Source organism: Ascaphus truei, chromosome 2 (genome assembly GCF_040206685.1).
Source record: "Ascaphus truei isolate aAscTru1 chromosome 2, aAscTru1.hap1, whole genome shotgun sequence".
Taxonomy (NCBI): Eukaryota; Metazoa; Chordata; class Amphibia; order Anura; family Ascaphidae; genus Ascaphus; species Ascaphus truei.
Window position 1 is genome coordinate 213,525,816 of NC_134484.1, and position 19,724 is coordinate 213,545,539.

The 19,724-nt window shown below is 39.7% G+C and overlaps 1 protein-coding gene across 5 annotated transcripts in view; it reads left to right on the top strand.

Moving 5' to 3' along the window:
• The window catches only part of LOC142487140 (cadherin-10-like), a 636,808-nt gene that overhangs the window by 341,200 nt on the left and 275,884 nt on the right, over positions 1–19,724 (top strand). For all 5 annotated transcript variants that reach the window (XM_075585911.1, XM_075585910.1, XM_075585909.1 and 2 more), the window contains one exon: positions 18,656–18,843. In XM_075585911.1, coding sequence (XP_075442026.1) covers positions 18,656–18,843 — 188 coding nt within the window. The remainder of the gene's footprint in view (positions 1–18,655; positions 18,844–19,724) is intronic.

The following is a 19,724-nucleotide window of genomic DNA, read 5'->3' on the forward strand; positions in this document are numbered from 1 at the left end:
CTTAGTTCCTTACTGTATGATAACAGATGCAATAACATTAGCTACATCTGTATGGCTGAATTCTGGGAACAAAATGAAAAATATTTAAATAAAATAATATACAGTAGGTTAACATCAAATATGGTGAAGATCTGGAAATACACAGTAATCAACTTACCACATGCTACTGTTTAACTTTAACTGTATTAATAGCTCACAAATCAGATCACAAATACAGTTCTCATTCTATGGGGCTTATTCCAGTAGCTTCAAATTTGTCATTGCCAAATCACACGTTGACTCATTTGCATATACTTTGTATAAACATTAGCATATCTCACATGGTACATCAGGTATGTTTATTTTTCAGCACAGGCAAAGTATTTGGAGGGTTGATTGAGGGGACATATGCATTTGTGTGAAAAAGAAATTACACCCTCTTTGAATTCTATGGTTTTACATATCAGGACATAATAACAATCATCATATTACTCGACCTCTCTGCAGCATTTGATACCGTGGACCACACTCTTCTCCTTCACATTCTCCATACTCTTGGTATTCGGAACAAAGCTCTATCCTGGATCTCCTCTTACCTCTCCTATCATACTTTCAGTGTCTCTTTTGCTAACCTCCTCTATTTATCTCTCTGTGGGGGTACCCCAAGGCTCTGTCCTGGGACCCCTTCTCTTTTCTCTTTACACACTCTCTCTAGGTGACCTAATCACATCTTTTGGGTTTAAATATCACCTCTATGCTGACGACACACAAATTTACCTTTCAAACCCTGACCTTACACCTGCTATACAGAATATGTAAACGAGACCGCAATCACCTATATGTATATTTTTTCAATGGAGATGTTTGGTGCTTAGAGGGTAAGGGTAAGATAATAACAGTGTTGATCAAAATAGAATTTGATCAAAAAGATTTCCCCCTTTATACAGCACTCAAAACATGTATAATCAACTAATGGACAAAAACAAATGGTCCAGCAGATATGCTGCGATAAGCTGAGAAGTATCCCAGAATCCCGGTGGAAATCAAAAAATAATAAAATTTTATTACGTCTACATAGATCATTAAAAACACAGATGCAGTATTAAAAATCCTTTTATTTCAGTGGCTGATATGAATAATTATAGGAGTAATGAGGTAAGTATCCTAGGCATATATCTCAATCTTATTCATATCCTCACATCCAGAATAGTAGCTATCAGAAACAGACTTGTATATATGGAGAGTATCGCTACCAGTATTGTATATAATCAGAGGTATTATCTGTAGTACTGGGTAATCACTAATAAATACTTCTATCTATCATCGCAAAATTGTGGCCGTGATGCACCCTATTACTACTCCCAATGCTACCCACTGTTGGTTAATACTTGTGTATATAGCCAGAGAATTCAACCTTGATTGTACATAATAGGTTGCCACTAGTATCAAATCGGAATGTTAAAACACTCTCTCATCTATTTTCAACAATCTCCATAGCATTGGTATACAATACAGCGAAAAAAGAACACAAACAAAATGTCTCTGCTCGATACAAGCCTGCTCTTGCATAGGTAAGGGATGTTGCCACTCCGAGTGACGTCACTGACGTGACGCTCTACGTTCCCGATGCACGTTTCACGTGTTCACCACGCTTCATCAGGGGGAGGAGGGATAGGAGTGTGATCCTCACGGTGATCTTTAAATACTCTCAGAAGGATCATCCCCCTGCCATAATAGGAGGAGTCTGAACCTGTCATTCCTGTCCAACCTGGAGGTAAGACGAACGCACTGGCATCCTGAGTGAACCTCTGGTGTACCGACTAGATCTTATTGTAGTTCTTGTTATTTAGGGAAACAGTTCTCTATGTGGCATGTTCGGCGCATCATACAATCTTTACATGCCAGAGTTGTGGATATTGATTAAAGATAATAAACGGTGTGTGTGTATTTATTTGTGGTCAGTTATTTGCTCAAAACAAATGGTGTTTGTGTAGGAATGTTTCCTATTATATATATGACCTGCCCAAAATGGTCAATGCAGGTCAGGATACATCCGAATCTATGATAAAGTGTAGTATGTGTAATGTACAGGTGTAGGACTGTATTCTTTATGTTTCACAATACCCTGTATCATCAAATACAGGGTACAGCTATGGGGACACCTGTGCTCCTACCTATGCCAATTTATACCTAGGCTGGTGGGAGGAGACGGTGGTCTTCATAGAGGACAATGAGATCTATACTGAGCATGTGGAGTTGTGGGTCAGATACATCGATGACATTCTCCTTATATGGAGGGGGACAGAGATACTATTACATAGTTTCATCGATAGTCTCAATCAGAACAATCATAACCTAAAACTAACGACACAATTCGATAAGAATAGGATCGAATTCCTAGATATTACTATATCTAGGACAGATGTCAACACCATTGAGACAAGTATCTTTAGGAAACTTACCTCCCCCAATAGTTTACTAAGAGCTAACAGCCACCATCCCAAACTTGTCACCAACAATATCCCAACTGGACAGTTTCTGAGGCTGCGACGAAATTGTTCCTCTACAGAAGAATTTGTTAAACAATCAGTGGATATGTCCAATAGATTTCGTACAAGAGGGTACAGCAATAAGCTAATTAAAAAAGCTTATTATAGGGCCCTGACATCAGTAAGGACGGAGATTCTGGCACCTAAACAGGTTGCACCCCAGGAGGATGTTATTCAAAAGTGGAAACATTCAAGACAGTTGCCAATATTCCCAGGAGTGGACATCCCAGCAAATTCACCCCAAGGTCAGACTGTGCAATGCTCAGAGAAATTGCAAAAAAATGAAGAGTTACATCTCAGACTCTACAGGCCTCAGTTAGCTTGTTAAATGTTAAAGTTCCTGACAGTACAATTAGAAAAAGACTGAACAAGTATGGTTTGTTTGGAAGGGTTGCCAGGAGAAAGCCTCTTCTCTCTAAAAAGAACATGGAAGCACAGCTTAGGTTTGCAAAGTTACATCTGAACAAACCACAAGACTTCTGGAACAATGACAGACAAGACCAAAGTGGAGAAGCTTGGCCATAATGCACAGCGCCATGTTTGGCGAAAACCAAACACAGCATATCAACACAAACACCTCATACCAACTGTAAAGCACGGTGGTGGAGGGGTGATTATTTGGGTTTGTTTTGCAGCCGCAGGATCTGGGAACCTTGCGGTCATTGACTTGACCATGAACTCCTCTGTATAACAAAGTATTCTAGAGTCAAATATGAGGCCATCTGTCCGTCAGCTAAAGCTTGGCCTAAATTGGGTCATGCAACAGGACAATGATCCCAAGCACACCAGCAAATCTACAAACAGAATGGCTGAAAAAGGAAAGAATCAAGGTGTTGCAATGGCCCAGTCAAAGTTCAGACCTCAACCCGATTGAAATGCTGTGGCTGGACCTTTAGAGAGCTGTGCATAAACAAATGCCCACAAACCTCAATGAACTGAAGCAACGTTGTAAAGAAGAGTGGGCCAACATTCCTCCACAATGATGTGAGAGACTGATAAATTCATACAGAAAACGATTACTTCAAGTTATTACTGCTTAAGGTGGTTCTACAAGCTATTGAATCATAAGGTGTACTTAGCTTTTCACACATGGATTCTCCATTTTGGCTTTATTTTTGTTAAATAAATCATGACACGGTGTAATATATCATGTGTTGTTCATCTGAGGTTGTATTTACCTAATTTTTAGACCTGCTAAGGAACAGATGATTGTTATTATGTCCTGATATGTAAAACCATAGAATTCAAAGAGGGCGTACTTTCTTTTTCACACAACTGTATACACTTTCAGATACCTGTGTTAGGTTAGGAAGTTGTCCTCATCCTTGTTCTCCCAGTTCTAGTGAGAAATCACAATTCTGATCTTGCTACACCGTCTGAGATAAAAAAGCAAGTATTTCATCCGCGATTTGCACTTCGGAGCTACGAGAATAGCAGTTGTTGGCAAAAAATGGGTATTTCACACTTTTTTGATCTACTGATTGGATTGTTAGAGGAAGAGTGTGACGGTGAGGGGGTAACCAGGCCATCAGTAAAGGTATTTTGGCCAGCTGGTTACCTCTGATCCATATTTGGGGTTTTAGAGTGTCTCTCACGGGTGTCACTGGAGACCAGGGTTATTAAAACCTTTTATACCGGGATCATATGATTGAGCAAGACAAGGTGGTAAAATAAATTGTAATTTATTCCATGGAATAGACATACAGACGAGCCAACGAGTATTCTAAATGTTGCCTTAAAATTGCCTTAAACTAGCCAGCTTACATGCTGGGTACATGCTGGGTACATTTCAGTGACATTTCTACAGAGGCTAATGGCCCATTGGATTAACACAGCAGGGGTTCCTGGCAGTCCCATTCAGTTTGAATGGGACTGCCAGGGACCCCCGCTGTTTATCCGATGGGCCATTAGTCTGTCTGCAGAAATGTGTGAAATGTTGCAGCATGTTCCCAGCATATACCTGGGTCTTTTTTGGAGATTGCCCCAGGTTTGTTTTCGAGTAATTGTCGGCACTACATTACACACAATGGATCACAATTTGCAATGAAAAACACACTTACTAGGATCTGGGCAAACGAACTAAACTTTCCTAGAACTAAATGTTAACAAACAACATCTGTACGAGTCCTTTCCAATGACCGGGAGGTACTCACAAAAGTCCTGGAAAGCAATTCAGCATGCAATTCCATCCGCGACCTCTACGTTCCATTTGCAGAACTTGGCCCCTGACAAGCAGGACATAGAAAATTTCTTGAGTTTAAATCTTTGAAGCCGGCTTGTATATATTTCTCCCAGAGCATCTTTAAAATTGCCGCTGATGGTTTGGCACTTAAAATCTGTTGTCCTGATTGGCTGCAAGGTTTCAAATAGGTTTTGGAGTCCCATTCACAAACCACTACAGCCAATCAGCGCGTGGGAATTTCCCTGCCAGCCTATCACCGATTTGCCGGTATTCTGAAGCCGGGCAGGCACCGATTTCAATTATTCTAAGGGGCATGCGCCAACTTGGCACCTCTACCTCTTAGCATATGGAGCCCCCTGCTGTTCCAGGCTCCGCAAAGTCTGGGGTTGGGCAAATGGTTGCCGGATAGCCCTTTGTTAGACCAGGACATGAGTACTCAAGCATAACTTCAGTACTCCCCCTGTTCTAACACCTTGGCATTCCTGAGGTTTTCAACTCCGGGACCTGAACAGACACAGTGGCATCAGGCCTGGTAGCCATCTGGTCTCTCAGAACCCCGGACTTGGAAATCCCACAGTTCATTTACAGGTTATACGTACATATTCCTATTAAACATAAACCTTTAATAAAATATACTTTTCCCCTGTATCTTGTGCTAAAAATGTCTAAGTGGTCAGGGTCAGTGGTGTCAGGGATGAAATAAGATTATATACTTTCTACTCCTACTAGCCTCAGCCCTACCACACAATAGAAATCTGACTTTAGACTTTACACAAATAAAGACCTTGCAGCTTTATCACATAGCTGGAGCACCACCTGAACCCCTATACCAGGTTAAGTGTGAATGGGCATTAACTGGGCATCCCCCCTTATGCTAGGAACCCCTGTACTGCTCTGGGGATACCCTGATCCCCTATGCCCAATTTTGTACCTTTCTGGTGTGTGATGAAGCAGGGAACCCTGGCGGTGAGTCGCAAGAACGTTTCCAGGGTAGGATTTTGACCGGAGCACTTTGCTTCAATGTATCCGATAATCTTACTTGATTCCTGGGTACATCTTTGAGTTATCCCGTAACTCGGGGACCCCGCTACATAGCCACAATCTGACAATACTTTCTCTGTGAAACCCACCCTGAAACTCATAGCCCAGCAATCTCTGCTTGCTGGCACACATGGAAAGGCAAAAACACAAAAATACTGTATTGTCGCCTAATTTACACACAGTCACAGTAATGCCTATATGGCAGTAAGGTCCAAGAGCTGACACTCTAGGACCTTAAAACATGGACCAAGTGGGCTTAACCTTTATTATTGAGCCTGGTTACCCCCTCACCATCACAACGGGAGACTAGGAATGTAAGCCTTTATACCAGGATCATATCACTGAGCAAAAAAAGAATTAAAACAAATTGTAATTTATTCCTTAGAAACAGACGTACACAGAATGGATTACAATTTACAGAAGAAAACACACTTACTGGGGGTCTGGGCTAAAAAACTTACCTTTCTTAACTCAGAAAGTCCATAAAACAAAGAATTTATGTTTCCGGCAGTTACCTGCAAAGGTCCTGGATCTGAATTCAGCATGTGTTACCACACCACACCGCTGTATCTCTTCCGGAGATGCCAAAATCCCTTGACCGGGAGAAAGTACCAAAGATCCTGGTACTCTTTTCAGTGTGTATTTTCACCCGCGACTGCTACGTTCTCTTTTCAGAACTTGGCCCCAAGAAGTGGGACTTAGAAAATGTCTTGCCTTGAAATTTCTGAAGCAGGCTTGCTTCTATTTCTCTAAGAGCATCTTTTGGTGATTTCAAATTTGCCGCTGCTGTCTTGGTGCTTAGAATTTCAGGTCCGGATTGACTGCTGGGTTTCTTATAGTATTACAGATTCATTCATGAAATACTACAACCAATCTGAGCCTGGGGACTTAACAACCAGCCAATCAGAAGGCTGCCAGTCTTCCAAAGCCGGGCAAGTGGTTCTTCAGAATGCAACGAGGGCATGTGTGAGTTTGTCACTCTAGCCACTTGTTATTCAGTAGCTACCCACTGGGTTAGGTGCCTCAAAGTCTGGGAAGGCAAATGCTGGCCGCGATGGTTGGCATTGTTTCCCGGACAAGGATACTCCACCTAACCATCCTGCCCAAATGGCTTTAACACCTCTGGCAGCATCTGTGACTTTGAAGTATGGCCCTAGGGCAGACTCGGTGGCACCACGAATTGGTAGCCCACTAGCCCCCCTCAGAGAACCATCTTTGAAAATCCCAGCTTATACTGCACCGACACACTTTATTCGAGCAAATACCCAGTATGTACCTGGCAGATACCTGGAATGCGCCGCTCCTCACCTCTGACAAGCCCTGTTGCGTTTGCCTTCCCAGCCTGGGTTCATGCCTGGCTGACAGGCGGCTGATCTGTTAAATGATAATGATTAGGATTTAATAGGCTGCAATGCTTCGCGTGTCTACCAGATGGCATAAATTCATGAATTGTAATGCAGTATATATATATATATACTGTGCAGTATTGCAGCCAGCGGGAATAAAATGCTTCAATCCCTGCATGGAAAATACCTCAATGCACTCGGGCAGAAAACAGTCACAAACCTCAATACACCCGGGTATACCCGAATTCGTGGGACTAGCCGAGCTCGAATAAAGTGTGTCGCCAGTGTAAGTGTAATAAATTTACAATCATCTCAGTTTAATAAAAATATATTTTAAAACTTCTTACTTTGTCTGTCTTTTGAGCTATGAGAGGTAGAATAGGACTATATACGTTTATTACTTCTAGCTATATCCCTCATACACTGTAACCCTGAGTTAGACTGTAAAAACCTTGTAGCCACATTGACTATTAAATATTTTATAAAACAAAAAATATTTCCCATTTTTATTCTATGTCGTGAAGTGAAATGAAAAAATGCTTAGCTGCAATCCCAGAGTTGTAGCTCTTTCCCTTAAGGACACCTAATTTTCTTTCGAACCAAAAAACGATTAGGCACACTCCCAGGGCTGTATCTCTTTTCTGTACTGAAACTTGGACTTAGGTTTCATAAAACTCGCAACTTAATATATAGTTTGAGAAACACCCCAGAAACTCTATAATGATTCTGGGGTACCTGAGCATATACTGGGGGACCCTCACTAACTAAGGGAACCTTGACAGTACCCGGGATATTCAAATCCCTATTCCGTGATTTACCGTTCTGGTCTGTGCTGAAGCAGGGAAGCCTGGCGGTGTCGCATAACTGTTTTCATGGGAGGATTTTGACCGGGGTGATTTGCCTATATGTCCCCAGGAATACGACCGGATTCCCAGATACATTTTTGGGGTGACCAGCAACTCTGGATCCCTGCAACCTACACACAATCTGACAACACTTTTACTGCAAAACCCCCCTTGAAACTCATAGCCTGAGAATCTCAACAGGTTAACACTCCCAGAAAGGTAAAACACACATACATCTTTTATTGTCATACAATACATTAATTGCAGGTATAATACACAGGTTGAAGAGCTGACATTCTAACACATGAATCAGGGATCAGAGGTAACCAGTCGGGCATAATACCTTTATTGATGGCCTGGCTACCCATTCACCATCACAGTGTCAGCTCTTGAACCTGTTTGTAGTACATGCAATATATGTAATTGTGCGACAATAAAGAATTCTCTGTGTTTTACCTTTCTAGGTGTGCCAGCAAGCAGAGAATGATAGGCTATGAGTTTCAAGGGGGGTTGTACGGAGAAAGTTTGGTCAGAATGTGTCTAGGTAGCAGGGCTCCAAAGTTGCTGGATACCCCAAAAATGTACCCGAGTATCAGGTAGGATTCTTGGATACTTTGAGACACATTGCTCTAGAAAAATCTCCCCTTGAAAACGCTTGAGTGACTCACCGCTAGGACTCCCTGCTTCAGCACAGACCTGAAATGTAAATGGGGCATAAGGATGTGTTTTATCCCTGAAACGGTAAAGGTGTCCCTTGTATAAGGGGGATGCCCAGTTAATGCCCTGATCACCCTGAACCTGGTAAAGTGGTTCTAGGGTAACTCCAACCATATATAAGGTTGTGAGGGTTTTTATGAAACCAACTGTAAGTCCGGTTTTCAAGAAAGGAAAGAGATAAAGCCCCGAGAATGAACCAAAGTGTTTTTCAATTCTATCTTGGGACTTAGAAAAATAATGGGAAAAAAGATTTTGTTTCATAATGTTTTAATACTGTAACACATAAAGCTGTACGGATTTTAAAAATCTAAGTCAGGATTGCACGGTGTGAGGGATATGGCTAGTGGGAATGAAAGTAAAGAGTCTCATTCTATCTCTTATAACCAGAAGACTTAGACAGAATAAAGGCGTAAAGTATATTTTATTAAACAGGTATGTTTAAAATGTGTTATGCTTGTGCCCTGTAAAATAAGCAGAGACTTTTAACGCCGGTATTCTGAGTGAGCCAGGGGGCTTCCAAACTGTGGTGCCACTGTGTCTACTCGAGGTCCGGACTTGAAAGCCACAGATGCTGCCAGAGGTGTGAAGAACATTTGGGCAGGATGGCTAGGTGAAGTACCCATGTCCTGGGATCAAAGCAAGCCGTTCTGGCTAGCATTCACCTTCACAGACCTGGAGGCACCTAGCCCTGCATGTGGCTTCTGCATAGCAAGTGGCTAAGGTGGCAAACTCACGCATGTCCTTGTTTCATTCAGAAGATCCACTTGCTTCAGAAGACTGGTAGCCATCTGATTGGCTGGTTTGAAAGTTCCCATGCTGATTGGCTGTAGTATTTTGTGAATGAACTGTAAAATACTATAAGAAACCCTGCAGCCAATTAGTTTGTGAAATTCTAAGCACCAAGACAGCAGCGGCAAATTTTGAAATCACCAAAAGATGCTCAGAGAGAAATAGACGCAAGCCGGCGTAGGAAATTTCAAGGCTAGACATTTTCTAAGTCCCACTTTTCGGGGCCAAATTCTGAGAATAGAATGCAGCGGTTGCAGCTTGGATTGCAAGCTGAAAAGAGTACCAGTACGTTTGGTACTATCTCATGGTCAAGGGATTTCGGCATCTCTGGAGCAGATACTGCGGTGGCATCAGGAACTTCATGCCAATTTGAGTTCCAGGACATTTTGAACCATGTCCCGGTCAACCTAAAGACTTTGTTTTATGAACTGTTTTACCTAGGAAAGGCTAGTTTTGTAGCCCAGACCCACAGTACGTGTGTTTTCTCTTGTATTTTGTCATCCACTGTGTGTACGTCTGTTTCAATGGAATAAATGACATTTTGTTTAACTATTTGGGTTTGCTCAGTGATATGATCTTGTGACAAAGAGTGACGATGCACATAAAAAAACATTTTCAGGCGAATTGGACATGCGATAATAATGGCTTAGAGAATAGCAAAACATGAAAAATTGCTCGTAGTGTACTTTAGATGCAGTACTGTAAGTCACTTTTCAAAGCTTCTAGAATATGACCCAATGTTGCTTCATTTACAAATAATAAGTACACGATTCTTTAAAACAGTAAATTATTTAATCCAAATTTAAAAAAAAAAAGGAACTTGAAACGTTGAAAACTTTCCCTGAAGCTTGCTAATCAGGTGAAATTTGCCCCTTTTTTGGCAAACAACTAATGTTAATTTTAGGTGAAAAAACCCTAAATTCAGGCTACATGACCATTTAAATACTTCTGTTTTCACAAAATCCTGGTTTAAATTGGCGAGCACTGTCACTTTTGAGACATTTCACAAACACAAAATTTAAGGGAAATTAGCAAAGAAGTCTAAATATAGATATGGGGGCCTATGATGGAAACTGTGAAAAGCCCTATCTCGCCAGTTTTTTGGCAAATATGCCTACAGCAATTCTGTAAATGATGAAAAGCTGACGAGATGAGCAAAATCCACGTTTTTTTTTTGGAGGGAAATAAAACTCGCTGCACAGGTGGCGAGAAGCAATATCTCGACAGTTTTAAATCCCGCTGTATTCTAGTAGCGCCGATCAGCATCTCGGCACTGATCGCCGCTCTAGAATGGAGACATTTTCCCCAAATCGCTCCGCCAAAAAAAGTTGGCAAAAAGCTGGTGCTGAGCGGCGATACGGGACATCAGGCCCTTTCCTGGGTCGGATTGATGCCGGTGGGCTCCAGAGCTGATACACAGTAATATCAGCACCGAAGCCCCCCCCATGCATCAGAAGCAGGAAGAATGCATTAACAGCCCACATCATTACCTTTGCGGCTAACTGCTAAGGCAATGAAGGGGTTAACCATGCAATACTAGGCTTATTGTGGGGAGCGGGGTTGGATGAAGGGGGTATTTGGCCTTTGGTGGGTGTTTAGGGTTTGCGGGGGGGGTTTGCGGGTGGACTTAACCCCCGTCATTACCTTAGCAGTTAATACCGCTACGGTCATGAAGTACACCAACAACCCCTTAAGGTCCCTAACATTTTTGGGATGCACAGCAATGACACTATAGGCTGGCGGTGGCCCTCGGCTGTTCCCCGCAGGTGTCCCTGCTTGCCTGCAGTATCAAGTCTGTGCCCAAAAAATATAATTAAAACACACATAAATACTTTTAAATAAATAAACCCCCCAGCCCCCCAACCGGCCTCTAACATATACAGTAATAGTAATGGGCCAAATAACTATTATCCACATATGGATAATAGTGCATTTGCCCGTTTAAAATACATGAATCCCAATAAATAAAATAAATGCATCTTGCACTCACCCTTGGCTGCCAGCCACGATGAAGGCCATCCTCATCTTTATCACCGTCCATGGCCTCGGGTGCTGAAAAACATACACAAGCATAAAAAGAGCCAATGTTATGTCCCCTAAACCCTTAATCACCATAGCGGTTATTAACCGCTACCGTCATTAAGGGGTTAACCCATCCTCACCCACCACTCTGGAGGCCTAAACAAAAACTACCCACCCCCATGAGGCATAACCACCCTCACCCCTACACACCAGGAGGCCTACCCTCCCTCCCTTGGGGACAATAGCCCCTACCCCCAATTCTCACATTCAAAACAATACACACACCCGCAATAAACATAACAATTATTAATATACTATACATAACCCACCCACACCATATAGCAAATATATTCTGGTGTTACTTAACCCCTTAATAAAAATAACGGTTAATAAGCGCTAAAGTTATTAATGGGTTAAGCCACCCTGCACCCATTCATTTGTAGACTGGCTTCATCATTCACATATTTTATATATATATAGTGGGAACTAAATCCACGATCTCATTGGCTCTAGTCCCATGAGACGGCACCATTTTGGTTTTGTTGACGTCATGTTAAAGGGAAAGGAAGCACAGTCATTCTGATTGGCTGGTGTCATTCCCTTTAAATGACATTATCATTTTTAGTTCTTTACCAAAATCACATGCTTTTCACGGCCAATCAGGACCGTGAGCACCATTTCATGCAAAATGTGACGTCATAGGCCTATAAAAGCCTATGTCGTCTCATTTTCCAGCTAGACGCCGTGGGGAGAGGACCTCCCCTCCGAAGAAGATGGACAGTGCGTGGCGGAAGAAGAACCCAGAAGACCACGAAGGCCCCACAGATGGTAATGAAGACCCAGAAAAGAAGACCACAGACGGTATGGATTATAAAGACAAGAAAGAAGACACCACATTGGATTACAATGGTTTATTATTTTATGGGTTCCTGGTTCCTGTGTTTGGATTTGTTACATAGCGGTTCCTCCGGAAGTCGGTCATTGGTCATCTAATGGTAAGTAAACTTAAGAAATGTATTTTATTTAAGTTTTAACTGAATTTTTTTCCCTAAAATGTCAGATTTATTTTTTTAATGTCCATTTAATGCCCCTGTATGTATATATATCCTTATGGAGCTATATACATACATGTTTATTAAAGGGTTGTTTTGTAAATGTTAATTGCATTTTTTCATGTCTTGTACAAGTATTTTCCCTTTTTTTGGTTAAATTTTTTTGTGTGTGCTCTGTTGTTTTGAATTAGTTATGTCATTTCAGATTATGATGATTGCATCGATTTATTTAGGGACCCTGCCTTAATTTTTTTTGTGGCTTATTTGTTGAATTTAGATTGTGTATGATCGTGTTACTTAGAAATAGATTTATTTTCGGAATGGTTTTGTTTTAGCATTACAATAGTTAATAGGGTTTTGTGTTTAGATTTGCTTGTAATGTATTTCGGATGGCATAAATTGTGTGTTGGTAATTTATTATTGTCTACTTGCTTTGTTTATATTGAATGTTTACTTTCAATCGTGTATTTGTTTTGGACCATTGATTGCTATTGTGTACATGATGGAAATATTATTTGCATCATGTACACATTGTTCAATTGTATGTTTTATTGCCATTTCCTATTTACTGGTTTGGATAGGTGTTTGCTGTATTCTCTTATGATATATGTTTTAATTTTAATTTGGCTTTGTTTTTAATTTGGCTGTGAGGTTGTCAATTTGCGATCGGATGTTTTAAATTTGTACATGGATATCCTGAACCATTTCTTTGTAGATTGGTTAATCATACATATATTTTCAATATATTTATTTATATATATATATATATATATATATATATATATATTTTTTTTTTTTTTTTTTTTTTTTAAATATTATATATATATATTTTAAATATTATATATATATATATATATATATATATATATATATATATATATATATATATATATATATATATATATATATATAATATGTGAATGATGAAGCCACTCTACAAATGGATGGGTGCAGGGTGGCTTAACCCATTAATAATTTTAGAGCTTATTAACCGTTATTGTTATTAAAGGGTTAAGTAACACCAGAATATATTTGCTATATGGTGTGGGTGGGTTAAGTATAGTTTATTAATAATTGTTATGTTTATTGCGGGTGTGTATATTGTTGTGTAAAGTTGTGTATTCTGGTATCTTAACTCTGTAACACATTACTTACCTTCAGCTTCTTTCATACTTCATAATGTTGGCATGTCATCATGTATGAGTTGTGGTTAGAATAACATATCTGTTAGTGTGTATTAATATATCTGTAGTCTCTATGGATATATGTACACACACACACACAGTGTGTTAAAAATGGTTTTTGAGGCAAAAAGTGACACTCTGTGCTCATTTGCATGTCATTTCCCAGAATCCCTTGCTGCAGTGGAAGTGCTGTATGCTGGGTGATAATGGGGAAAGGCGGGGTTGCAGACCTGCCTAAGACATGCAGATGAGCATACAGTTGTATTTGCATATTTGCTTTCCTGTGGAGGGTTTTTGTCACTTTTTTTACTCACCATAACTTAACTCAGTATTATGGTATAGCCTATCCCATAGCCTCTTATGCATATCCAGTTAAAATCAACCCCACACTGATGAGACCCATCAAGGTCGAAACAGCTGTCTGTGGGTGGTTTTCTGGGTATGCACCTTAACCCTGGCTGTGCTCAAAGCTGTGACCATGCAGCAAGCTTAAGCCTATAGGGAACCATGTTAAAAATGGTTTTTGAGGCAAAAAGTGACACTGTGTGCTCATTTGCATGTCATTTCGAAGAAACCCTTGCTGCAGTTGAAGTGCTGTATGCTGGGTGATAATGGGGAAAGGCGGGGTTGCAGACCTGCCTAAGACATGCAGATGAGCATACAGTTGTATTTGCATATATATATATATATATATATATATATATATATATATATATATATAACATACACAGAAAACGAATACCGCATCAACTACCAATGAATAATGCAATGTCAAAACCTACCTAAATCAGAAAAATATATCTGAAAAAGTTGTAACAGAGAAAATGTAAACTGTAGGTGGTGCTAGAGGAAAAAATGAATATGTAAACACAGAAAAAGAAAATCTCTTAAGGAGCACTTTAAGACAAATATTTGCAAAAATAGAAAATGTACTTTTATTAAATCAAAAAAATAACAGACATACAAACAACTAACTGAAGAGCCTGCCTGACTAAGAATAAGAAAAATAAGTGGACAAAAAACAAAGAAATATACTTAAACACAATATAATAGACCCAAAAATATGTAAGATGATATCCTTTAAATTTTAGCTCACTGAGGGAACAAAATTCCCGCAATGAAGAAAACCAGACCGGCCGGTCACCTAATGTATAGTAAGCTTAAAGACATCATAGGTCTACAAAGATAAACATGCAAAAATACACAGAAAACAACATAAGTGCTGTACTAATGGCAGTATGAATGTTGATAGCAAAATATAAGCCTATTGCCACTCAGGTGATACTCTAGCAAGGGAGACATATAAATGAGTTCATTCAGTGACCCAAATACATAAATGAAAGCAAATGGGAAAAAGGGAAAAGGGATAAAAAATGATACTCAGCTCCTTGGTATAATGGCACTGCAATCATGCGTCAGCACAGCACAGTCCACTAATAAAGTCCATAAGTGTAGGACATTATAATAGTCCAAAATAAAGCATGGGCAGGCAGGGTCAGCAGCAGCAAAAGTTAAAATTAGCCCACTAATGCGTTTCGCCCGCTAAGGCTTCCTCACGAGTGGTGCTAGAGCCATTGAGCAGGAGCACTTAAATAGGTTGCAGAAAATTACAAAATTCGCGCCAAAACGCCCCATTTAACAGATGCATATAATTACTTGGTTGATTTATGGTGGCGATCAGTCTCAAAGCGGTGTGGCATCTGTGTATAGATGTTATATATCAGGAGTGCAAATCGTAATTCCTGTATGAGGCGTCTGGGCATTCAAACACTCATTGCCCATGCGCGAGGATTTGTTTCTACAATTTTGCCCGATAAAGAGCACAATTCCTCTGAGGGCAATGTAATTACCTTCATAAAGATGGCCGCCGCAATAAGCTTGATACATTGCGCATGTTCGGGAAGCCAGGGACTATCCTCGTGTGATCCTCTATCTGCCCGATACAGAATATGACGTCACTAAGGGCAAATGAAAATACCCCAACAAAGATGGCGGGCGCAACAGGCATATTGCAGTGCGCATGTGCGGGACTTCATGTGTAATCCTCGCGGGAATTTGTGACGTCACCTTGTTTCAGGATGTGTATACTGTGATTACGATTTGCACTCCTGATATATAACATCTATACACAGCTGCCACACCGCTTTGAGACTGATCGCCACCATAAATCAACCAAGTAATTATATGCATCTGTTAAATGGGGCGTTTTGGCGCGAATTTTGTAATTTTCTGCAACCTATTTAAGTGCTCCTGCTCAATGGCTCTAGCACCACACGTGAGGAAGCCTTAGCGGGCGAAACGCGTTAGTGGGCTAATTTTAACTTTTGCTGCTGCTGACCCTGCCTGCCCATGCCTTATTTTGGACTATTATAATGTCCTACACTTATGGACTTTATTAGTGGACTGTGCTGTGCTGACTCATGATTGCAGTGCCATTATACCAAGGAGCTGAGTATCATTTTTTATCCCTTTTCCCTTTTTCCCATTTGCTTTCATTTATGTATTTGGGTCACTGAATGAACTCATTTATATGTCTCCCTTGCTATAGTATCACCTGAGTGGCAATAGGCTTATATTTTGCTATCAACATTCATACTGCCTTTAGTACAGCACTTATATTGTTTTCTGTGTATTTTTGCATGTTTATCTTTGTAGACCTATGATGTCTTTAAGCTTACTATACATTAGGTGACCGGCCGGTCTGGTTTGCTTCATTGCGGGAATTTTGTTCCCTCAGTGAGCTAAAATTTAAAGGATATCATCTTACATATTTTTGGGTCTATTATATTGTGTTTAAGTATATTTCTTTGTTTTTTGTCCACTTATTTTTCTTATTCTTAGTCAGGCAGGCTCTTCAGTTAGTTGTTTGTATGTCTGTTATTTTTTTGATTTAATAAAAGTACCTTTTCTATTTTTGCAAATATTTGTCTGAGTGCTCCTTAAGAGGTTTTCTTTTTCTGTGTTTACATATATATATATATATATATATATATATATATATATATATATATATATATATATATATATATATATATATAATATGTGAATGATGAAGCCACTCTACAAATGAATGGGTGCAGGGTGGCTTAACCCATTAATAATTTTAGAGCTTATTAACCGTTATTGTTATTAAAGGGTTAAGTAACACCAGAATATATTTGCTATATGGTGTGGGTGGGTTATGCATAGTTTATTAATAATTGTTATGTTTATTGCGGGTGTGTATATTGTTTTGAATGTGGGTATTGGGGGTAGGGGGTATTGTCCCGAAGGGATGGAGGGAGGGTAGGCCTCCCGGTGTGTAGGGGTGAGGGTGGTTATGCCTCATGTGGGTGGGTAGTGGGCGGGGGGGTGCTTAGGCCTCCAGAGTGGTGGGCGAGGATAGGTTAACCCCTTAATGACAGTAGCGGTTAATAACTGCTACGATGATTAAGGGGTTAGGGGACATTCCATTGGCTCTTTTTATTCTTGTGTGTGTTTTTCAGCACCCGAGACCATGGACGGTGATGAAGATGGCCTTTATCGTGGCTGGCAGCCAAGGTTGAGTGCAAGATGTATTTATTATGATTAATGTATTTTACATGGGCACATGCACTATTATCCATATGTGGATAATAGTCATGTTACCCATCAATATACTGTGTATGTGTTAGGGGGGGGGTGTATTTATTTAAAAGAATGTATGTATTTGTAATTGATTTTTTGGGGCACACAATTGGTACTGAAAGCAAGTGGTGACCCCCGGACCCCTGCGGGAACTCCCGAGGCCCACCAACGGCCTATACTACCATTCCTGTGCCTAAAAAAAATAACTATGGGTTATGTATATAAGGCGGGTATAGGGGTTGTTGGGGGCACAGAGGGTGATTGTGTTGTGTATTGCAATGTTTATTGGGGGCAATTGTCCCCAATAAACATGCTACTGTGACTTAACCCCTTCATTGCCTTAACGGATAGCCTCTAAGGTAATGAAGCAGCATTACTTTATTTTTATTAATAGTGTACATGTGCAGAGGGTCTCCGGAGATGAACCGTGTTGGTTTTATGTCCGGGGACCCCCTGCTTCCCGAGATACAGGCCCGGTTATGGGGTGCCACGTCTGGCGAATAGCCATTCTAGCAGTTTCCTGCATAGACCCCTTAGTCTGTTTTACTTTCCCTGCAGCTGTAAACATCCAAGGAAAAATGACCCAAGATGGTGCAGTTTTGCTCCATAAAAATTGAGCAAAAATGTTCATCTTGGTCTTTTTGCACCAGTGTGATACAGGTATGTATGAAATTTGCTTATCTTGTATCTTATATTTGATGCGGACACTGTATCTTTTACGCAGAGGTTAATGTAACCTCAAACCTGGCATGTTTATTTGATGCAAAAAGAAAAAAAAACAGTGTACTGTAAGTTCAAGTGCCATATTATATCTTAATATCATTGCGCTGATGATCTCCTTACCTAATGTCTGAGCAAAGAACCGTGATATTTTGAAGCAAAGTGACACAGTCAATAGATGCAGTTTGGAGCAATACTGCAAACACAAAAGGCAGGATATGAGAAATTTAAAAAGAAACTAGGTACATTTGAGTTATTTAAAGATGATGTTTGACCGAAAAGTTAGCTCGAACTAACGTTAACTAGAACCATATTTAATATTTATTTACAGATTCATATCATACATATAACATGTAGATAATAATAATACATTAATTATAGTTTATTGTTACAGATTGAATATGCCAGTTACTTTTGATATCCTTCACTTTAAAGAAGGTTGTAAAAAGACTTAAATGTCAAGCCATGAATGAGTAAATGACATGTATAATTACTTTTTTCACTGAGCTATAATTTGTTTGATTAACTTGTGGTGTGTGTGTATTATAGGATGGATGTTTGCGCCAATCATTGTTCTGAGTGCTATCTATTATATTGACAGTGCTCTTTTTATGCTCACACAGACTCCTACCATCTCAGTGTCCCAGAATCTTCTACTGTTGGTACTACTATTGGACATGTTAAGGCTACGGATACTGATATTGGCAAAAATGCTGAAGTAGACTACAGAATCACAGATGGAGATGAAATGGGCATGTTTGATATTGTGACGGAGAAAAGAACACAGGAAGGCATCATAACTGTGAGGAAGGTATGAATATGCATTATGTGATCACTCGATTATACAGAATGCTATACTGTTAACTCCAGTTTACAATTAGATAGATACATCTAGAAACACAATTTGGCTTTGTTATTATCACACCTACAACTTACAGTACTGTATGTACCCAACATATATTCAAGATAAGACATAAGGAAATCATTATGTGAAGATCTAAATCTATACTTTGGTCCTACAGTAGTTAAAAACCACAGCAATTAACAATGTTACAGCTTTGTATTGTATTTATTTAAATAACCTTTTTATATTTTTGAAGTCCTACTTTTCTTTTACATGCTGTAGCTCTCTGGAGATACTGTGCAAATGTTATTTTTTAATATTATCTTATTCTTACCATGGCCAAAGTTTTTGAGATAATAATGATTAGTGTCATATAGAGGTAGCCAGAGTCTTTGCCTCTGGAGCCATGGCTGAAAAAGCAAAAATCTGCAGCTTCAAAGACAATGCCAACTACGACATTGCTATGTGGGTAGATGTTTTTGGATCAGACCCACTGCAGAATGAATCCTCTGGCACCGAGGCATCAGAGGTTGCGTTCCCTCATCTTGCCCCAGTGCCAGAGACAGTCTGTGTACATCTGTATATTCCTAAATACTTCATATTCAAGTTCTAGAGAACAAAAGCTCAGAAATATGTTCATAATTCTTAACTAACTAAAAATATTGCATTATCAGTGTTTAACACCAATGTGATTTATTGACCTTTTCACTAGAAACATATCTCAATTTTTATTAGCAGTGGTAAGGTGATTTTTACTGTGGTTATATGTAAGTGTTATTTTTAATGCAGTGTATGCAAATCATCAAGCAAATAAGCAGTTAAGACCAAATTTCTTATTTAATAGTTAT